The 16,812-nt window shown below is 43.7% G+C and overlaps 1 protein-coding gene across 4 annotated transcripts in view; it reads left to right on the top strand.

The window, feature by feature from the left end:
* The window catches only part of fmnl2b (formin-like 2b), a 64,274-nt gene that overhangs the window by 33,974 nt on the left and 13,488 nt on the right, over positions 1–16,812 (top strand). For 2 of the 4 annotated variants that reach the window (XM_056459671.1, XM_056459672.1), the window contains exons 9-16: positions 345–438; positions 1,963–2,037; positions 2,146–2,256; positions 2,335–2,484; positions 2,575–2,676; positions 11,207–11,561; positions 16,154–16,360; positions 16,711–16,731. In XM_056459671.1, coding sequence (XP_056315646.1) covers positions 345–438; positions 1,963–2,037; positions 2,146–2,256; positions 2,335–2,484; positions 2,575–2,676; positions 11,207–11,561; positions 16,154–16,360; positions 16,711–16,731 — 1,115 coding nt within the window. The remainder of the gene's footprint in view (positions 1–344; positions 439–1,962; positions 2,038–2,145; positions 2,257–2,334; positions 2,485–2,574; positions 2,677–11,206; positions 11,562–16,153; positions 16,361–16,710; positions 16,732–16,812) is intronic. The other 2 variants (XM_056459673.1, XM_056459674.1) reach the window with 1 other exon arrangement.

The following is a 16,812-nucleotide window of genomic DNA, read 5'->3' as shown; positions in this document are numbered from 1 at the left end:
TATAAATTTAGCTATAAATTTAGCTATAAATAGATGAATTGTCTGTCGGTTGTGCTGATTAAGGTCAACAGGAGAGAACGGTTTGTAACTGAGACGGTCCCTAAGACTGTGATACAAAATCTTTCAAAGCCGTTAAACAGACCTTTTATGAATAGCTCCTTGTTTAGGGGGATAATTTTTCAGTATTTTGTCGACCATAATAACAGTAGGACCATTTAACCTGGCCCTTGTAGATTTCATGATGGGTTGTATCATGAATCCTTAATTTTTGATTGGAATGTTTTATCAGTTACTGGGTATTTTGTGCAGGTGTGGGTTCTTGATATAAGTGTCCTTTTGTGCAGGACCAAAGCTTTGGTTCTGGAGCTTCTGGCTGCTGTGTGTTTGGTCAGAGGAGGACACGAGATCATCCTTGCTGCTTTTGACCATTTCAAAGAGGTAAGAAAAGATATTCTGTCTCCTGCATCCACTTTATTTAGCTCTGATGTGAATCCAATTTGTATTTTATTTATAGATATTTAATAAAGTAATGTTTTATGGGTAGTAAAACAGATTTTTGACCTCTGAATACTGAACAAATTGATACTTTTTGCGTATTTAATTTAACTCTTTTAAATTTTAACTAAATGATTGAGACAAAAAAAATAATATTTTAGTATAGATATTTCTAATATTGTGTTTTTTTGCTGTTGGTTTGCAGTCATCTGCTGAGTTTAGAATGACTGTGTTACACTTATGGGTAATATTTTGGTAACACTTTACTATAAGGTAATATTAGATAACGGCATTTATGCGCTAACCATGTACAAAACTACTTCATAACCTAATTTAATACAAATTTCAGCATTTACTAATTCAGTTTTACTAAAACTAAACTAAATCAAATTTATTGTAACATTTAATTATGCACTGGTCTTGCATTAACTTATTTAATATCTAAAATTAGCAAAGGTTACTAAATTCTGTAAACGTATATGTAAAAGACAACAACCACACTATTTGATCTGTTTCTGTTTTATATTATAATGTTCTCTGAGAATATTATTTATAATTTATCTTGATTAATTGTTATAATGTAATCCGAGATTATTATTTATTATTCATTATTATTATGTACTCTGAGATTATTGTTTATTATTATTATTATTATGTACTCTGAGATTATTATTTATTATTATTATTATTATTATTATTATTATTATTATTGTTATTATTATTATTATTATTATTATGTTGTAATTTGAGGCTATTTTTATTATTATTATTATGTATTCTGAGATTATTATTTATTATTATTATAATGTACTCCGAGATTATTATTTATTATTATTATAATGTACTCTGGGATTATTATTTATAATTTATTATTAACAAAAATTTTTACGTTTCAATTTAGCCTCTTAAGGCTGAGTTCGGCCACTGTGTTTTTGGGCACCGGTGTCCTCCTTGCTGACGAGTATTTTCATAGAATGCTTTCTATTCTAGTGCTGAACAAGTTGCTGGTCGAGTTAAAAGCAGCCGAAAGTTCTTTAGAGACTGGGCATAGACTGCATTTCACAGCAATATTTTTGTTTTCACGCTCAATTAAATCAAAGTAATGTTTGTATTTCCAGTAGAAGAAGCAGCCCCTCTTATCAGCAACCATTTCAGCTTGTGTTCCCCAGCTATTTTAAAGCGCATGCTTATTAACTGACGTTGCAGCAGAAAACGTGATTTAAAAGAAGCATTTTTTTTATTCCGAAAACTATATTTGTAACGTAAGTAACGCAATTACATTGACTTTAGTAACTGTAATTAAATGACTCAAATTTAAAATGTAATGCCTTAACCCCAAAACTGTAATTAGAACACAGTAACGCATTACTGTGGAACACGTTAAACCCAACTGTGCCTGTAATATATTGAAAGATCTGTGGAAATTTGCTTTCCTTTCCCAATTTAACTGTCTTTTGTGTTCCTCAGGTCTGCTCAGAAACCCAGAGGTTTGAGAAACTGATGGAACACTTCAAAAATGAAGACAACAACATTGATTTCATGGTGGGTCAATTTTCCCTTCCTGTCTCTTCCGAAGTGCCTATTTTAAACTGAAAAGCTCTCTCCGCTAGTAATGTCAGATCTCATCATCATCTTCTGTTGGTGACTCAGGTGGCGTGCATGCAGTTCATCAATATCGTGGTGCACTCGGTAGAGGACATGAATTTCAGAGTTCACCTCCAGTATGACTTCACCAAACTCTCTCTGGACGACTATCTGGAGGTATGAAAGTTTTCAAAGTATCTTGCATTCACGCTCACTCCAAAACTCACGTCTCTGGGGTTTGTGTTTTTTCCGCAGAGGCTGAAGCATACGGAGAGCGATAAACTCAAAGTGCAGATCCAGGCTTATTTGGATAACCTGTTTGACGTGGGGACGCTTCTAGAGGACGCAGAGACCAAAAACGCTGCCCTGGAACGCGTGGAGGAACTGGAGGAGAATCTGTCACATGTTAGCAAAAGTTTTTTTTTTTTTATTTACATATTTAGAGTCACAAGACCATTGTATCTTAATCCAATGATCTCTTTCTCATGCTGGCAGATGAGCGATAAACTCTTAGAAACGGAAAATGAGGCCATGTCTAAAATCGTGGAGCTAGAGAAGCAGTTGATGCAGAAGAACAAAGAGTTGGACACCGTCCGGGTCAGTATTATACCTGTACCTCCTGATTTACAGTGCTGATTTTGATATCGCAAGTGTCAACATGATGCTACATTTTACTTTTACTGAATTTCAGACATATGGATTCAAGGCCTAGAAAGTACTTAAAAACAAACAGGTCCTTGAAAGTGCTTGGAAGTAAATTTGAAATTAAATTTGTTTATGGGGTTATTTCAGCAATTGTACTGTGCTGCTATCAAAAACAAAATAGAAAAAATTATACATTCCTAATTTAATCTTAATCTTGTTCAAAAACTATGACAAATAGTGCACTCCATTTAAATACAAACCAATATTGAATTTAAGGCCCAATCTATTTTTGTAGCCCTACCTCTTCCCCTTCTACTTGGCCCTTAAAACCGTGTGTTAAGAGGAAGGGCTTCAAAATTTACCCCTAAGAATTGGGACAGCACTACAGCACGTGCACATGTCATCACGATCTTATGCTTCATATGAGATCAGACAATGGCAACTGCTGTAGTTATTCCAGTTGTTTTATTTTTTATATTTATCATCAGGAAATCACTAAAGGCATATTTTATGTTATCATAATGATGTAATGTGGCTATGAGATCGTAACTGTACTGTGCATTTACACCGTGGCCATATTCATCTATGTAAACACACAAACCCAACATTAACATTATAGCAGACACTGTAAAAAGCTCATTCCCAGCCACTAGACATTATTGACTGGGTATTCGAGTGTCACAATGTTGGAGACTGCTATACAGGAGTTATTATTAGGGATTATAGATGGTGAAATTTAGCAGTTTTTATGACGGTAAAACACGAACAAAATAATTCGTAATAATAATAAAAAATACTAATTTGTGGATCTCCTTACTTCCGGGTGCAGCTGAGGCTGGTGTATTCGGGGAAATTTTCGTACCCCTTGGTTTCGGGTGTGGTCCTGAAAAATCTTCATTCGAAGGGGATCTACCCCTTGCCCTTAGTCCTACGCCTTCAAGCTAAAGACAATTGGGACAATTGGGATAAGGGGAAGGGCTAAGGCATAGAATTGGGATTGGGCCTAACTAATTTTATTAAAGTTCTTTGAACATAACTTAAAAATGACAGATTCAAAACATCACCATTACTCTGACAATTTAATGTAAATATTAAGTGTAAGTAAAATGTTACAGTAAGGATTTTATTACTACATATGTTGCTATACATATGCTGAGGAAATTAAAAAGGTGCTTGATTTGAAATGAATGGTGCTCTAAATAGTCTTTGAAAGTCCTTGAATCTGCTGCTCATGAAAGAGTGGAATCCCTGTTTACATATTTAGAGAATTAGCAATACATGAAACGTCCTGGTTACGTACGTAACCCACGTTCCCCGAATAGGGAACGGAGACGTGTGTCTGTTATTAAACAGACTTTTGGGAGTGCTTTAGACGACCAATCACATCTGAAGATAAGAAAACGGGCCAATGAAATGCCAATTGAATTGGCGGAGCTTAGCTCCACAGCTGAAACTGATGAGCCAATTAGGGCTATATCAGTCGGCTGCTGGAGCCAGCTCATCAGAATTTGCCTGCTGAAGAGCCGATCGCTCAGCTCCCAGCTGGAGACTCAGGTGCTGTGGCAGTGGAGACACACGTCTCCGTTCCCTATTCGGGGAACGTGGGTTACGTACGTAACCAGGACGTTCCCCTTCATATGGGAACTTCAACGTGTGTCTGTTATTAAACAGACTTTTGGGAGACTGTATGGAAAGCGCCACAGCAGCTAAGCCTGTCGCGTCCCTGATGTGTAGTTTGCCAAGCCAAAGCGTGAGCGCACTGACATCACCAAGAGCGCAACCTTCCAACGTCCCCTAGGCCCAACATATTACCATTACATGGGAATAAAAGTTTTAAATCAGGGGTCGTAAGTGTGCTTTTACCTAGCTAATATAGACTAGGGATTTTGGAAATACGACAGTACGTTGGGAAAGCGTGCCAGTCCCCGAAGGGGGAGGACGCAGCGGAGACCACCTGCTACCCTAAAAGGGGAGACCTGATGGTAAGGAGACATATGGACTAGCCCTAATGAGGGGGAGTGCTACATATGATAAGCTGGTTAGCGGTTTAGGGAAGACACGGGACCGCCTAATAAGGGGGAACACACCGTGGTAATAATGCATATGACATCACCAAATGGGGATGCACATAGCTGGCACCGATCCTCAATATGCGTGTAGACCTAATGGGCATACCAACCGCACACTGAGCCATGCACTCGACTCCTCCGCTGAGTCGATGCTGGGGGCCTCGGAGGAATTCTCTAGGGTTCGCCTGGGAAGGGAAACTTACTAGTAGAATAGGAAAAAGCGCACGCATCTCCGGTTTAGGGAGCCTGGCGCAGCAAGCGTTTGTGACACCGAGCTTAATTCTCCCCCGATTGATTGGGATTTCCCAATAACCGGGAGAAAACTGCTCCACTCGGAGGTTATAAAACCTCGCAAATGTGTTAGGTGTCGCCCAACCCGCAGCTCTGCAGATATCTGTGAGAGAGGCGCCGCGTGCTAACGCCAATGAGGAAGCGACACCTCTAGTGGAGTGCGCTCTCATGTTAGGAGGGCGCGGCTCGCCCTGGCATTGATAAGCGAGGGCGATGGCATCAACTAACCAGTGGCCAACCTCTGTTTTGACACGGCACTTCCCTTCTGCCGGCCACCATAACAGATAAAGAGCTGTTCACATGATCTTACATTTTGCGTTCGTTCCACGTAAAGGCGCAAAGCGCGAACGGGACAAAGCAGTGAGTGGGCTGAGCCTGCCTCCTCCGCAGGCAGCGCTTGCAGGTTCACCACCTGATCTATAAATGGGGTGGTAGGAACCTTGGGCACATAGCCAGGTCGGGGTCTCAGGACAACGTGAGAGTAACCCGGCCCGAATTCAAGGCACGATTCGCTGACCGAAAATGCCTCCAGATCCCCAACTCTCTTGAATGGCGCCAATGCGATCAGCAGAGCTGTCATAATGACAGAATACAGAATCGAGTGGCTAAAACAGATCTCTCTGCAGCCACCAGGACTAAGGAGAGATCCAAGAGGGCATGAGAGGGGGGCGGGATGGATTTAATCGCCGCGCGCCTCTGAGGAATCGGGTGATTAGATCATGCTTCCCGAGCGTGTTGCCATCCACCGCGTCATGATGAGCGGAGATGCCGCCACGTAAACCTTCAGTGTGGAGGGTGACAGCCTACGCTCCAGCTTATCCTGAAGGAAGGATAACACAATGCTAATCTGGCAAGTTCGGGGGTCTTCTCGGGGAGAAGCGCACCACTCAGAGAATAGACTCCACTTCAGGGCATAGGCATGCCTCGTAGAGGGTGCTCTAGCCTGAGTGATGGTGTTAAGTACCGCGGGCGGTAAGTCACCAAAGTCCTCCGCGCTCCGTCTATGGACCACACGTGGAGGTTCCAGAGATCTGGGCGTGGGTGCCAGATGGTGCCCCGTCCCTGAGAGAGGAGGTCCTCCCTTAGGGGAATGCGCCAAGGAGGGGCCGCCGCGAGGAGTGTGAGCTCCGAAACCCAGGTCCGGTTGGGCCAGAGGGGCGCAACAAACAAGACCTGCTCCTCGTCCTCCCTGACTTTGCACAAAGTTTGTGCGATTAGGCTCACTGGGGGAAACGCATATTTGCGCGTGCCCGATGGCCAGCTGTGAGCCAGTGCATCCGTGCCGAGGGGGGCCTCGGTCAGGGAATAAAACAGCTGGCAATGTGCGTTCTCGGTGGAAGCAACAGATCGATCTGGGCTTCCCCAAAGCGCGCCCATATCAGCTGGACCGAATCGGGGTGGAGTCTCCACTCTCCTTGGGACACTAGCTGCCGTGAGAGCGCATCGGCTGCACGGTTGAGCTCGCCCGGGATGTGAATGGCACACAGTGATTTCAGCCGCGTGTGACTCCAAAGGAGCAGACGGCGAGCGAGCTGAGGCATGCGGCGAGAGCGCATACCCTCCATATGGTTGATATAAGCCACCGCCGCCATGCTGTCCGTCCTGACCAGCATGTGTTTCTGCTCCAACACCGGAAAAAAGTGGCGGAGAGCCAGATACACTGCCAACAGCTCCAGGCAGTTGATATGCCAATGCAGGCGGGGTCCGGACCACGAACCCGCGGCTGCATGCTCGTTGCACACGGCCCCCCAGCCCGTGCTGGAGGCATGTGTCATTACGACAACATGCCTGGATACTAGCCCTAGGGGCACTCCGGCCCGTAGAAAAGCCAGATCCGTCCAGGGGCTGAGGGTGCGGAGACACAGCAGAGTGATGTTCACCCGGTGCGTACCCGCGCGCCATGCCCGTCTGGGGACTCGATCGCGAAGCCAACGCTGAAGTGGTCTCATATGAAGCAAACCGAGCGGCGAGACCGCGGCTGCGGATGCCATATGCCCCAGGAGCCTCTGAAAACATTTCAGTGGGACCACTATTTTCCTGTGGAGCTCGTTACACAGGAAAGCATTAGCCTGGCGCGCTCCTCGGAGAGGCGCGCAACCATAGCAACCGAATCCAGCTCCAGCCCGAGGTAAGAGATCCTCTGCACAGGGCAAAGTTTGCTCTTCTCTCGGTTGACCTGAAACCCCAACTGGTCGAGGTGCTGAAGCACGTTGACTCTGTGCATAATCAACTGATCGCGAGAGGAGGCTAAAATGAGCCAGTCATCGAGATAGTTGAGTGTGCGGATGCCCGCAAGCCGCAGTGGCGCAGAGCACCCTCCGCGAGCTTGGTGAAAACCCGCGGAGACAGAGAGAGCCCGAAGGGGAGGACTTTGTACTGCCACGCTCGTCCTTCGAACGCAAACCGGAGAAAAGGGCGGTGGCGTGGAAGAATAGAGACATGAAAATACGCGTCCTTCAGGTCTATGGCTGCAGACCAATCCTGTGGACGGACGCTCTGAAGCAAGCGTTTCTGCGTAAGCATTCTGAAAGCATTTAGTGTAAATGACTGTTCAGTCTGCGCAGATCTAGGATTGGTCTTAACCCCCCGCTCTTTTTTGGGCACGATGAAATACGGGCTGTAGAACCCGGACTCCATCTCGGCTGGAGGGACCTGCTCGATTGCGTCCTTCGCCAGGAGGACCGCAATCTCCTCCCGCAAGACAGGGGCGCTCACGGGGATCACCCTCGTGAAAAGGACACCCGTGAACTTGGGAGGGCGAATAGCGAACTGAATCGCATAGCCGAGTCTGACCGTCCGTATGAGCCACCGCGATGCGCTGGGCAGCGCTAACCAGGCTGGCAGAGCGCGCGCTAATGGCACCATCGGAGCGATCACTGACGTGCCAGCGGAGGGGCAGCTCGGGATGGGAGTGCTCATCCCGGGAAGCGGTGCGTCCCGGGGAAGAGCTGAAAATAAGAGAATTTCTCTTACCTTCCTCCCTGGATCCCGCGGTGAGGCCAGAGTGAGAGAAAGGAGTCCGTCCTGCTGCACTCTGAGGGCCTGAGGCGAAGGGTCCCGGTGCTGCGAGCTGAAAGGCGGAGCGTCCCAGACTGGCAGTACTCGGGCTCGCGCATCCGGAGAGAGAGGAAACTGCTCTTTTGGAAATTTGGTTGCCGCCAGCCCAGGGGCCGGCAGCGAGGAGTTTAAAGTCGTTGTGGACTGATTTAATAATCCTCGGCCCCCCACCGAGGAAAGAGCAGGTCCCCTCTTTTCCGAATGGCCCGTCCCAGGAACGCTTCGCGGTCCGTTTACTGGACTTAGCGGCGCCCTGGGGCGGTGGCGTTGCAGTCCCGCGGGAGGCTCGGCATTGCCGCCTGGCCGGAGCGGGCAGCGAAAGCAGAGCAGATGAAGCCGCGGGTGGACGCCCTCGGCGAAGAGCAACCGCAGCGGAAGGGGCAGCGGGAGGAGCAGTTTTTCGAGCCCGCTGATAGATGACCTCACCCCTCGCCTTGGACTGCTTTTCACCGCGGAGAATTCCTGGGTGAACTCCCCGACGGTGTCGCCGAAAAGGCCGGCCTGGGATACGGGAGCGTTAAGAAAGCAAGCTTTGTCAACGTCTCTCATATAGCCAAGCTCAGCCAGGGGTGGCATTCCTGGACCACTAATGTGGCCATCGTCTTCCCCAGGGCACGAGCAGCCGATTTAATAGTCATGAGAGCATAATCGGTTGCCGTGCGGAGCTCATGCAGCAAGCCTGGGGGAGAACCGCCCTCCTGCATCTTGGCCAGCTTCTCGGCTTGGTAGCGTTGATAGGTGGCCATAGCGTGCAGAGCGGAGGTGGCCTGGCCCGCAGCAGTGCAGGCTCTGGCCGTGAGAGACTCAGATAACCTGCACGCTTTGGAAGGGAGTGAGGGCGGACCTCTCCGAGTGGAGCAGCTCTGCGGACAGAGCACGCTCCGCCTGGGGAATCGCCTCATAACCCCTGGCCGCTCCGTCATCGAGGGAGGGTGAGAGCGGGAGCGCACGAGGACCGGGCAGAAAAATGTGCCCTCCATGCCTGCGTGAGCTCTCTGTGTACCTCCGGGAAGAAGGGGACGAGGGGTCTAAAAGGCTTCGCCTTCTTCACCCCCACGTAACACCCATCTAAGCGGTCCGGCCGCGGTTCTGGGGGACAAGCCATCTCCAGTCCCACGGCCGAAGCAGCCCGGAATAACACGGCTAACATGTCCGACTCCAGATCCGAAACCTCACTGATAACCCCGGAGGGTGGCAGGGGGTCCGGATCTTCATCAGAGCATGTCAGCCCGCCCTCCGATGCAGCGATGGACATCACGTCCCCGGTGTCATCTAATGAGAGCGCGGCCAACCCAGAGGATGGACCAGCGCTAACACTCGAAGCAGAAACAGAGCGCACTGACGAGGAGCGAGGGGTCCGCGGGCCCGAAGGCGACGGATTAGCCCCCACTGTAACCCTCAGGCCTGCCCGAGTGCTAACCGCTTGGCGGGGAGCAGCAGGGGTGACTTGCCCTAATAAAAGAGCTCGCCGCGACCTCCGTTGCGCAACAGTCAAGCCATCGCAATGCGGGCAAGAACTGTCCGCGAGCACCGCATCAACATGTTGGACCCCCAAGCATGTGACGCAGTACTCGTGCCTGTCATCCGGGGAGAGGAAACCACCGCATCCAGAAATGCACGGTCGAAACGACATCTTTAAAAAGACGCGCTGCACGACCGTGTGCTCTCTTAGGGAATTCTGCTCTTTTAAAAAACTGCTCTTTCAGGTCACCAGCGAAACGCCAAGGGGACGGGAAACCCAGCTCGACCGCCGCTAGAACGTCTTCCCTCGCACTGGTGAGAATAATGCTTTCTTCAATGTTGGAAGTCAGCTCAGCAGAAGGGTTCTTCAGTCTCAGATCGGGTCTGAAGCAACAATTCTGATGAGCTGGCTCCAGCAGCCGACTGATATAGCCCTAATTGGCTCATCAGTTTCAGCTGTGGAGCTAAGCTCCGCCAATTCAATTGGCATTTCATTGGCCCGTTTTCTTATCTTCAGATGTGATTGGTCGTCTAAAGCACTCCCAAAAGTCTGTTTAATAACAGACACACGTTGAAGTTCCCATATGAAGGGGAACTGTTAGGAGTGCAACAGTTTGCAACAGTTTGAATGTCATGGTTCCCGTAGTATTATGGATTGATACAAAATGGGTAAAAATAGCTAGCCTAAATATCATAAACCTAGCCTAACCTACATTCAAGGGAGTCCTAAATATAAAAAGATTATAATACAACACTGAACAGGCTTTTTATTTCTGAAAAAAAGTGATGTGCACAGCACTTGCACTATGTTGACTTTGGGAAAGAGCAGTGCGCTGTGCTTTTTATGTTGCTAGTCAACCAACATATCAACAGTCTTGGTTCTGGAGTGCTTGACGGCAGAGTCCCTTTTATGGCAAGTAATTTCAAGCTTTATGTAGATTTATTTCTTATGTCTGTGAAGCAAGTACTTGCTGAGTTTTCAGTGCATTTGTTGACTACCAAACTGTCCTAAAAGCACATGTCTGCATCTCCCGTTTTTGTTGGAGCACTCTGTGTGCGTGCAGTTAAAAAAACAATAACTCTGTGCTGAAAAAGTGACCGTCAAGCACTCCAGAACCAAGAATGTTAATACAGGGGTTACCTAGCAACATAAAAAGCACAGTGCTCTTTCCTAAAGTCATCAAAAAGGTAGTGCTGTGTGCCCCGCCCTTTCAGAACTGTAAAGCATGTTCTCTGTTGTCTTATAATTTTTTTATATTTAGAACCCTCTTGAAAATTAGATGTTGCAACTAGGTTAGGCTAGGTTTATTATATTTAGTTCAGCTGTCTAAAACTTACTTGGTTAAATTAAACAATAGTAGTGTAAATAAAAACCCTTTTTACCCTGCCAAAATCACCTCATTTTAGAATTGTCACTTCTAAAACTGTAATTCTATGTAAGGACAGCTTACATACAAATGCAGAGCAGGCTTCATTCAAGGAACATTTGAAAAACAAATGATTAGATTAGAGATTAAAACATATCAGCGTTAGTAATTCATTTCAAAATATGGAGTAAAATGATTTACATGCTAAACGACCTGTGCACACCTCTACATAAACAGGCGGTGTACCGGGACGCCAGCTCGCAAGTTCACACTCTTCGGCGGATAGTTCGGGAGAAGGATGAGACCATTCAGAAGCAATCCACACTGGAGAAGAAGATCCATGAGCTGGAACGCAGAGGCAGTCTGCAGATCCAGGTGAGGGGTGAGGGAGATGGGGAAGGAGATGTGTCTCCGCTGCCTTCGCCTCCTCAACCCATGGCTCTATCTCCCTGTCCCGATGCCATGGCCTTGGCTGGAGCCTGTGCTGGAGCATCATACAGCTCTGCCAGCTCTTCTCAGACTGGCACGCTTCGAGCAATGGTTACACCACCACCTCCTCCCCCTCCACCACCTCCAATGACAGCTTCCTCTGGTGAGTAGTGCCGTCAACAAAACTAAAGGTTCAAAGCAGCGTTCAAATGTTGAGAAGAAATTTTGACCAATTCAAAACACTAAAAACTAAATAAACTCATAAACTGATACAAGTTAGCAAACACTTGCTGCATGTCTGATACAATGCAAAAATATCAACTGCTGTTTCCTTTAGAATATCAGCACAATTATTATAATATCACATAAAACATTTGCAAATAAAGCACATGAAGTGAATGGCATCTTATATTCTGTGGAAACTAGTGTAATAATAATAATAGTGTAAAATATCAGTAATAAAAATGTTAATTGCTGCAAGCTGTGATTTATTAATGTCTTGTGACAACAGGCTTTAAAAAAATTACCAACAGTTTTAGATTATTTGATGGAGATTTATTTAACGGATGAAAAATCTTCTCAATAAAGCACATAAATGTTTTTAATTTGCATTTTTAGAATTTATTCACTCTTTCTTGCATAATTCAAAAGTGAGCATAAAAAAATTGTGGTCAATCAACATGAGATTTTCTCTAGTCAGTAGACAGTTCGTTGAAGTGTTTGGTAATTTTTTAAGAGTTGAAATAGCTTAAAGAATGTGTCCGTAAAGTTTCAGATAAAAATACCCATCAGATTATTATTATACAATGCAGAATATGACCATTTTTAGATCAAAGCAAAGTGTAGCTGTTTTTGTAGCCTTTGTTTTTAAATGCAAATGAGCTGGTTCTCCTCACCCACCGTTCCCAGATGCATGTCTGATTCTTATACTTTACGTCAGATAAACAGCAGTCAGTGACAGAGACAGACATGGATCAAGCAGAGATACAATTTATCAGTCAAAAATACCAAGTAAAGTTATTCGATGTATTTGTGGTGGAGTTAATTCAAGCCTTTCTTCAACGATGAGTTACAAAGTTTACAGTACAGACACACATGCGTTTACTGACAGCATGCGGCAGTGATGATTCCATTGGTTATAAATTACACAACAATTTAACTGTCTTTATTACAAAAATGTTATGTTTTTAAAATGCTTTAAACTTGTAAAACTCATTCTTGAGGTGCAGCTGATCACAGAGCGTTGGAACAGATCTTTTAATCCCAGTTTCTTTGCTAAACCTGTTCTGTGAACATGTTTATACACGTTACTTACAGAGATATGTTAATACACTCCTGTCAAAATCACTGGGATTTGATCCTATTTGGAAATTAGGAAATTACAAAGAGTTTATATCACTCCAATATGACTGTGGCCACACTATACCTACACACAGTTCCGTCCAAACAGCTTCCAAAAGTCGATTTTTCATCACAGGTGTCCTTAAACTTAAAGATTTTATTGAAAAACAAAAGCCTGTCCAGTTATTTTCAATTTTTACAATTCATCAGATTGAACTGTTATCACAAGTAAAAGTTGCAAATGTTAAAATAATTATTCACTAACAAATGGACTTGAAATGATGCCATATGTTGTGTATGAACATATTTGGAAGCTTTTTCTGTAGCATTGTTACATGATTTGATAGTTGATTTTATTAAATAGCCAAAAATAGTATAATATAGCTGACACAGAGATTTATAATTGGGTTATAATTGAGCTTTTACATTTATATCAGTGACGTTTATATCAATTCATTTTTGCAAGGAGTGGCAGAGGGCCAGAAAATCTCTAATGCGGAAGCAGAATCAACATCGTCAGAGCTTAAGAGGAAAGAAATTTAGTTTCGGACAGTTTTCTGTTGACACAAAGCCCAAAGCTCACTCACAGATTTCTGCCTCTCACGCAATTTCATAGAGAATGTGTTCTTCAAGAGTACTTGATGAGTAAATTTTTGAGAGGTTTATTTAAAGGTCCCGTGAAGTGCTTTGAAATGTGAATTTTTTTTTTTCTATTGAATGTATAACGTGATCTCAACCGAAACATGAAGAGAGGGGGCCGGACATAGAGTAGCTCCTGACCTTAAAAAAAATACTGCAAATAGCGTTTTGTTTTATCATCGCTCTCGCCAGTGAGAATGGTTGAGCTCAAGCGCATCAAATGTGAAGCGTCTTGAATGGGGCGGGGCATGTTAGACACTTGAGAGCATTTGATTGGTCACAATTTGATGAGAAACTGAAGTATGAGGTTATGTAAATAAAACCAACGACCCATTTAGGGGGAAGTGACAAACTATATGCGTTACATGTTTATATTAGTTTTATATCCTCTAGCGCCAATTTTTTCACTATATTGAAGCACACTAGCTTATGGATATAAGACAATACTGATACTAAAATCTAAAAACGCTTTTAATGCAGTGATTCTCAACCTGAATGTGTTCTGACCACTACTTATATAATAGTAAGTAGTGATAACTAGAAAGTAATAACTAGAAAAGTAAAGTTTGTAGGCAAGCTTTATGGTGACTTGAGAAAGCCTAGTCTGAAAGTTTGAAGTAGTTTTAATAGTTTAAATAATTGAAGTAGTTTTTAAGAAGTTTGAAACAGTTGGCATAGACAGCTACATATATGTTAGCAAGTTTGTAGTATGGATCAGCATAGATATTTACTATTATGTTAGTATATTTCTAGTATGGATTTGTATATTGTTAGTATGTTTCTAGTATGATTAGTATGTTTTGTGGTATGGATTGGTGTGTTTCTAGTATAGGTTGGTATGTCATTAGTATGTTTCTAGTATGGATTGGTATGTTGTTAGTATGTCCAATGCAAAGTCAATGGCAGTTTTTTTTTTTTACAATGGAAGTGTATGGGACAGTTGCTAGGGTGCCGTATTTGGTTGCTAGGGTGTGGCTAGTAAGATGAAAGGTCATCAGTGATTGCCAGTCTGTATGACAGTCTGGCGTAAAATTATGAAGTCACAATGTTTGGTCCAATGTTAAATCAATGGGACTTTTTTCTGAATTTTCCAGGTCAGTTTTGGGAAAACTGTAAGTCGGATCAGTTGAAAAAGATATAGCAACTTAATTCAGTGTAGTTTGTAGGTTTGGAGTTGGTATGGTGGTTGTAGTATGAACGGTCTATGGGAGGAGATGCATTCTTAGTCTAAGAAGAAGATGGAAGAAGAACTCCAAAAGTAAAGTTCACAGACAAACTTTATGGTGGCTTGAAAGTAGTTTAAAAGTTTAAATAATTGAAGTTTGTAAAATTATTGTAGTTTTTAAGAAGTTTGAAACAGTTGGCATAGATAGCTACATATATGTTAGCATGTTTCTAGCATAAATTAGGATGTTATTAGCATGAATTTTGTATGAATTAGTATGTTGCTAGTATGTTTAAAGGATGAATTAGCATGTTGCTATTATGTTTATAGTATGAATTAGCATGTTGCTAGTATGTTTATAGTATGAATTAGCATGTTGCTAGTATGGATTGGTATGTCGTTAGTATGTTTTTAATATGAATTGGTATGTTGTTAGTATGTCTAATGTACGATGTCAAAAGTCAATGACAGTTTTTTTATACAATGGAAGTGTATAGGACAGTTTCTACGGTGCGGTATGGGGTTGCCCTACAGGCGCCAACTACTTAAAAATTTCACTGTGTGTGTGTTTTCTGGAAAGTCTTTCACTGGCACTTACAGCAGAAGCCCCTATTTCTCAGCGATTGAGGGAATGAAAGTACTCCATTTCTCTCTCTCTCTCTCACTGTGGCCCATTTCACCTGCTGGCGTGAGTTTTCCTCCCTCTCTTTTCCTCTCGGCTGTATGCATTCCCGCAGGAATAAATTTGCGAATAAAAGCGCAGGAGCGGTCGGTAACTCTGGTGTAATTTTAACAGGAGTGAGCGGTCTCACAATATCGCTCCCGAGCGAGTGAGCAAGCAACCACGCGTGGCGTGTGCATGTGTTTGTTTGGTGCTGTCTATGTCTGTGTATGTGTGTGAATGAGAGACATTGTAGTGCTGTGTGTCCATGTGTGTGTGTGTGTGTTTATACAGACAGCTTGTTATAGCCACCCCCTAAAATACAACACTGTGTATGGAAAGCATCGTCAATGCACCATGATGCACCGAAATATCGAATTGAACCAAATCGATGGCATGATAATTGAACCGAACCGTGAGACCAGTCTAGGTTCACACCTCTAATGAATGGTCTAGGAGAAGATGCGTTCTTAAAATAGTCTAGGAAGAAGACGGAAGAAGAAGAATAAGTTTATGTAGTATAACAGTATGTTGGCTTTCACAAGCCACCGTAATAAAACTACTCATGTGATTTAATACCAGTAATACATCCCTCTTAAAAAAAAGTATTTTTGTGTTAAATTAAGTCTAACTGAAGTCCAAGAACTATTAATACTCTTTTTCTAAACCTATAGATTATATGACATCTGCCAACTACATCCCCAACCTATTTTACCATGTTTTTACAGTGAATGACAGTTTTATAGCCACTGAACTGCAAGATAATTATGCCAACATTCATTCTTACCACTAATGAATGCTATTTGTGGCCTCAGTTGTTGACACATTGAGTAGCAATGTGTAAACATTCAAACCTAATTAGTCCTTTTTTGTCATTACGTGTTTAAGTGGATCCAGATGTGCTCAAGCCTGTTGTCATCAGTCAGCACTGTCTCTTCTTTTCCTCCAGTTCCTAATGGGCCATCAGAAGCTCTTGCACCTCCGCCACCACCTCCGCCTCCCCCACCTCCTCCACCACCTCCTCCTCCTCCACCACCTCCACCTCCTGGTCATTCCATTGAGATCTCTGCTCCTTTACCTCCGCCTCCTCCTCCATGTGCTCCTCCTCTGCCCGGCAGCGGCACACCAACCGTCATATTCAACTCTGGCTTGACGGGTATGTATATACATGTGTATGCAAGTGTGGATCTGTCATTGCAGATTTACTTCTTAATTCTCTGTTTTGATTCTTTTTATTGTTTAGCTGAACTGCACTACTGGGCAAAAGTTTGGAATAATAAATTGAAAGAAATTTTGAGAAATCTCTTATCCTTTTAAAAAAAATAAAATAAATAAAAAACATAAAAAATGTATAATTTCCAAGATTCTGCCTAGCTGTATATTCTTCTTGTTCAGCATTTCTTGGCACTTACAAACATTTTCTGCCTTCTCTTCCTAGACTTTTGTGCTTTATAACTCTCTAAACATTTGTTTTTTATCTACTCTCTTTTCCTCCTGCCCTCAAAGATGGACCATTCAAGCTCTTCTGTAGGTTTCCATTTGTTTGTCATGGCTTTCATTCACTGTCATGATATAATCATTTTGTGCTTTTCTGCTTAACACGCACAT

Source organism: Danio aesculapii, chromosome 6, assembly GCF_903798145.1.
Source record: "Danio aesculapii chromosome 6, fDanAes4.1, whole genome shotgun sequence".
NCBI classification, from domain to species: Eukaryota; Metazoa; Chordata; class Actinopteri; order Cypriniformes; family Danionidae; genus Danio; species Danio aesculapii.
Note: the sequence above shows the minus strand (reverse complement) of the source record. Positions and strands in the feature narration are given on the sequence as shown.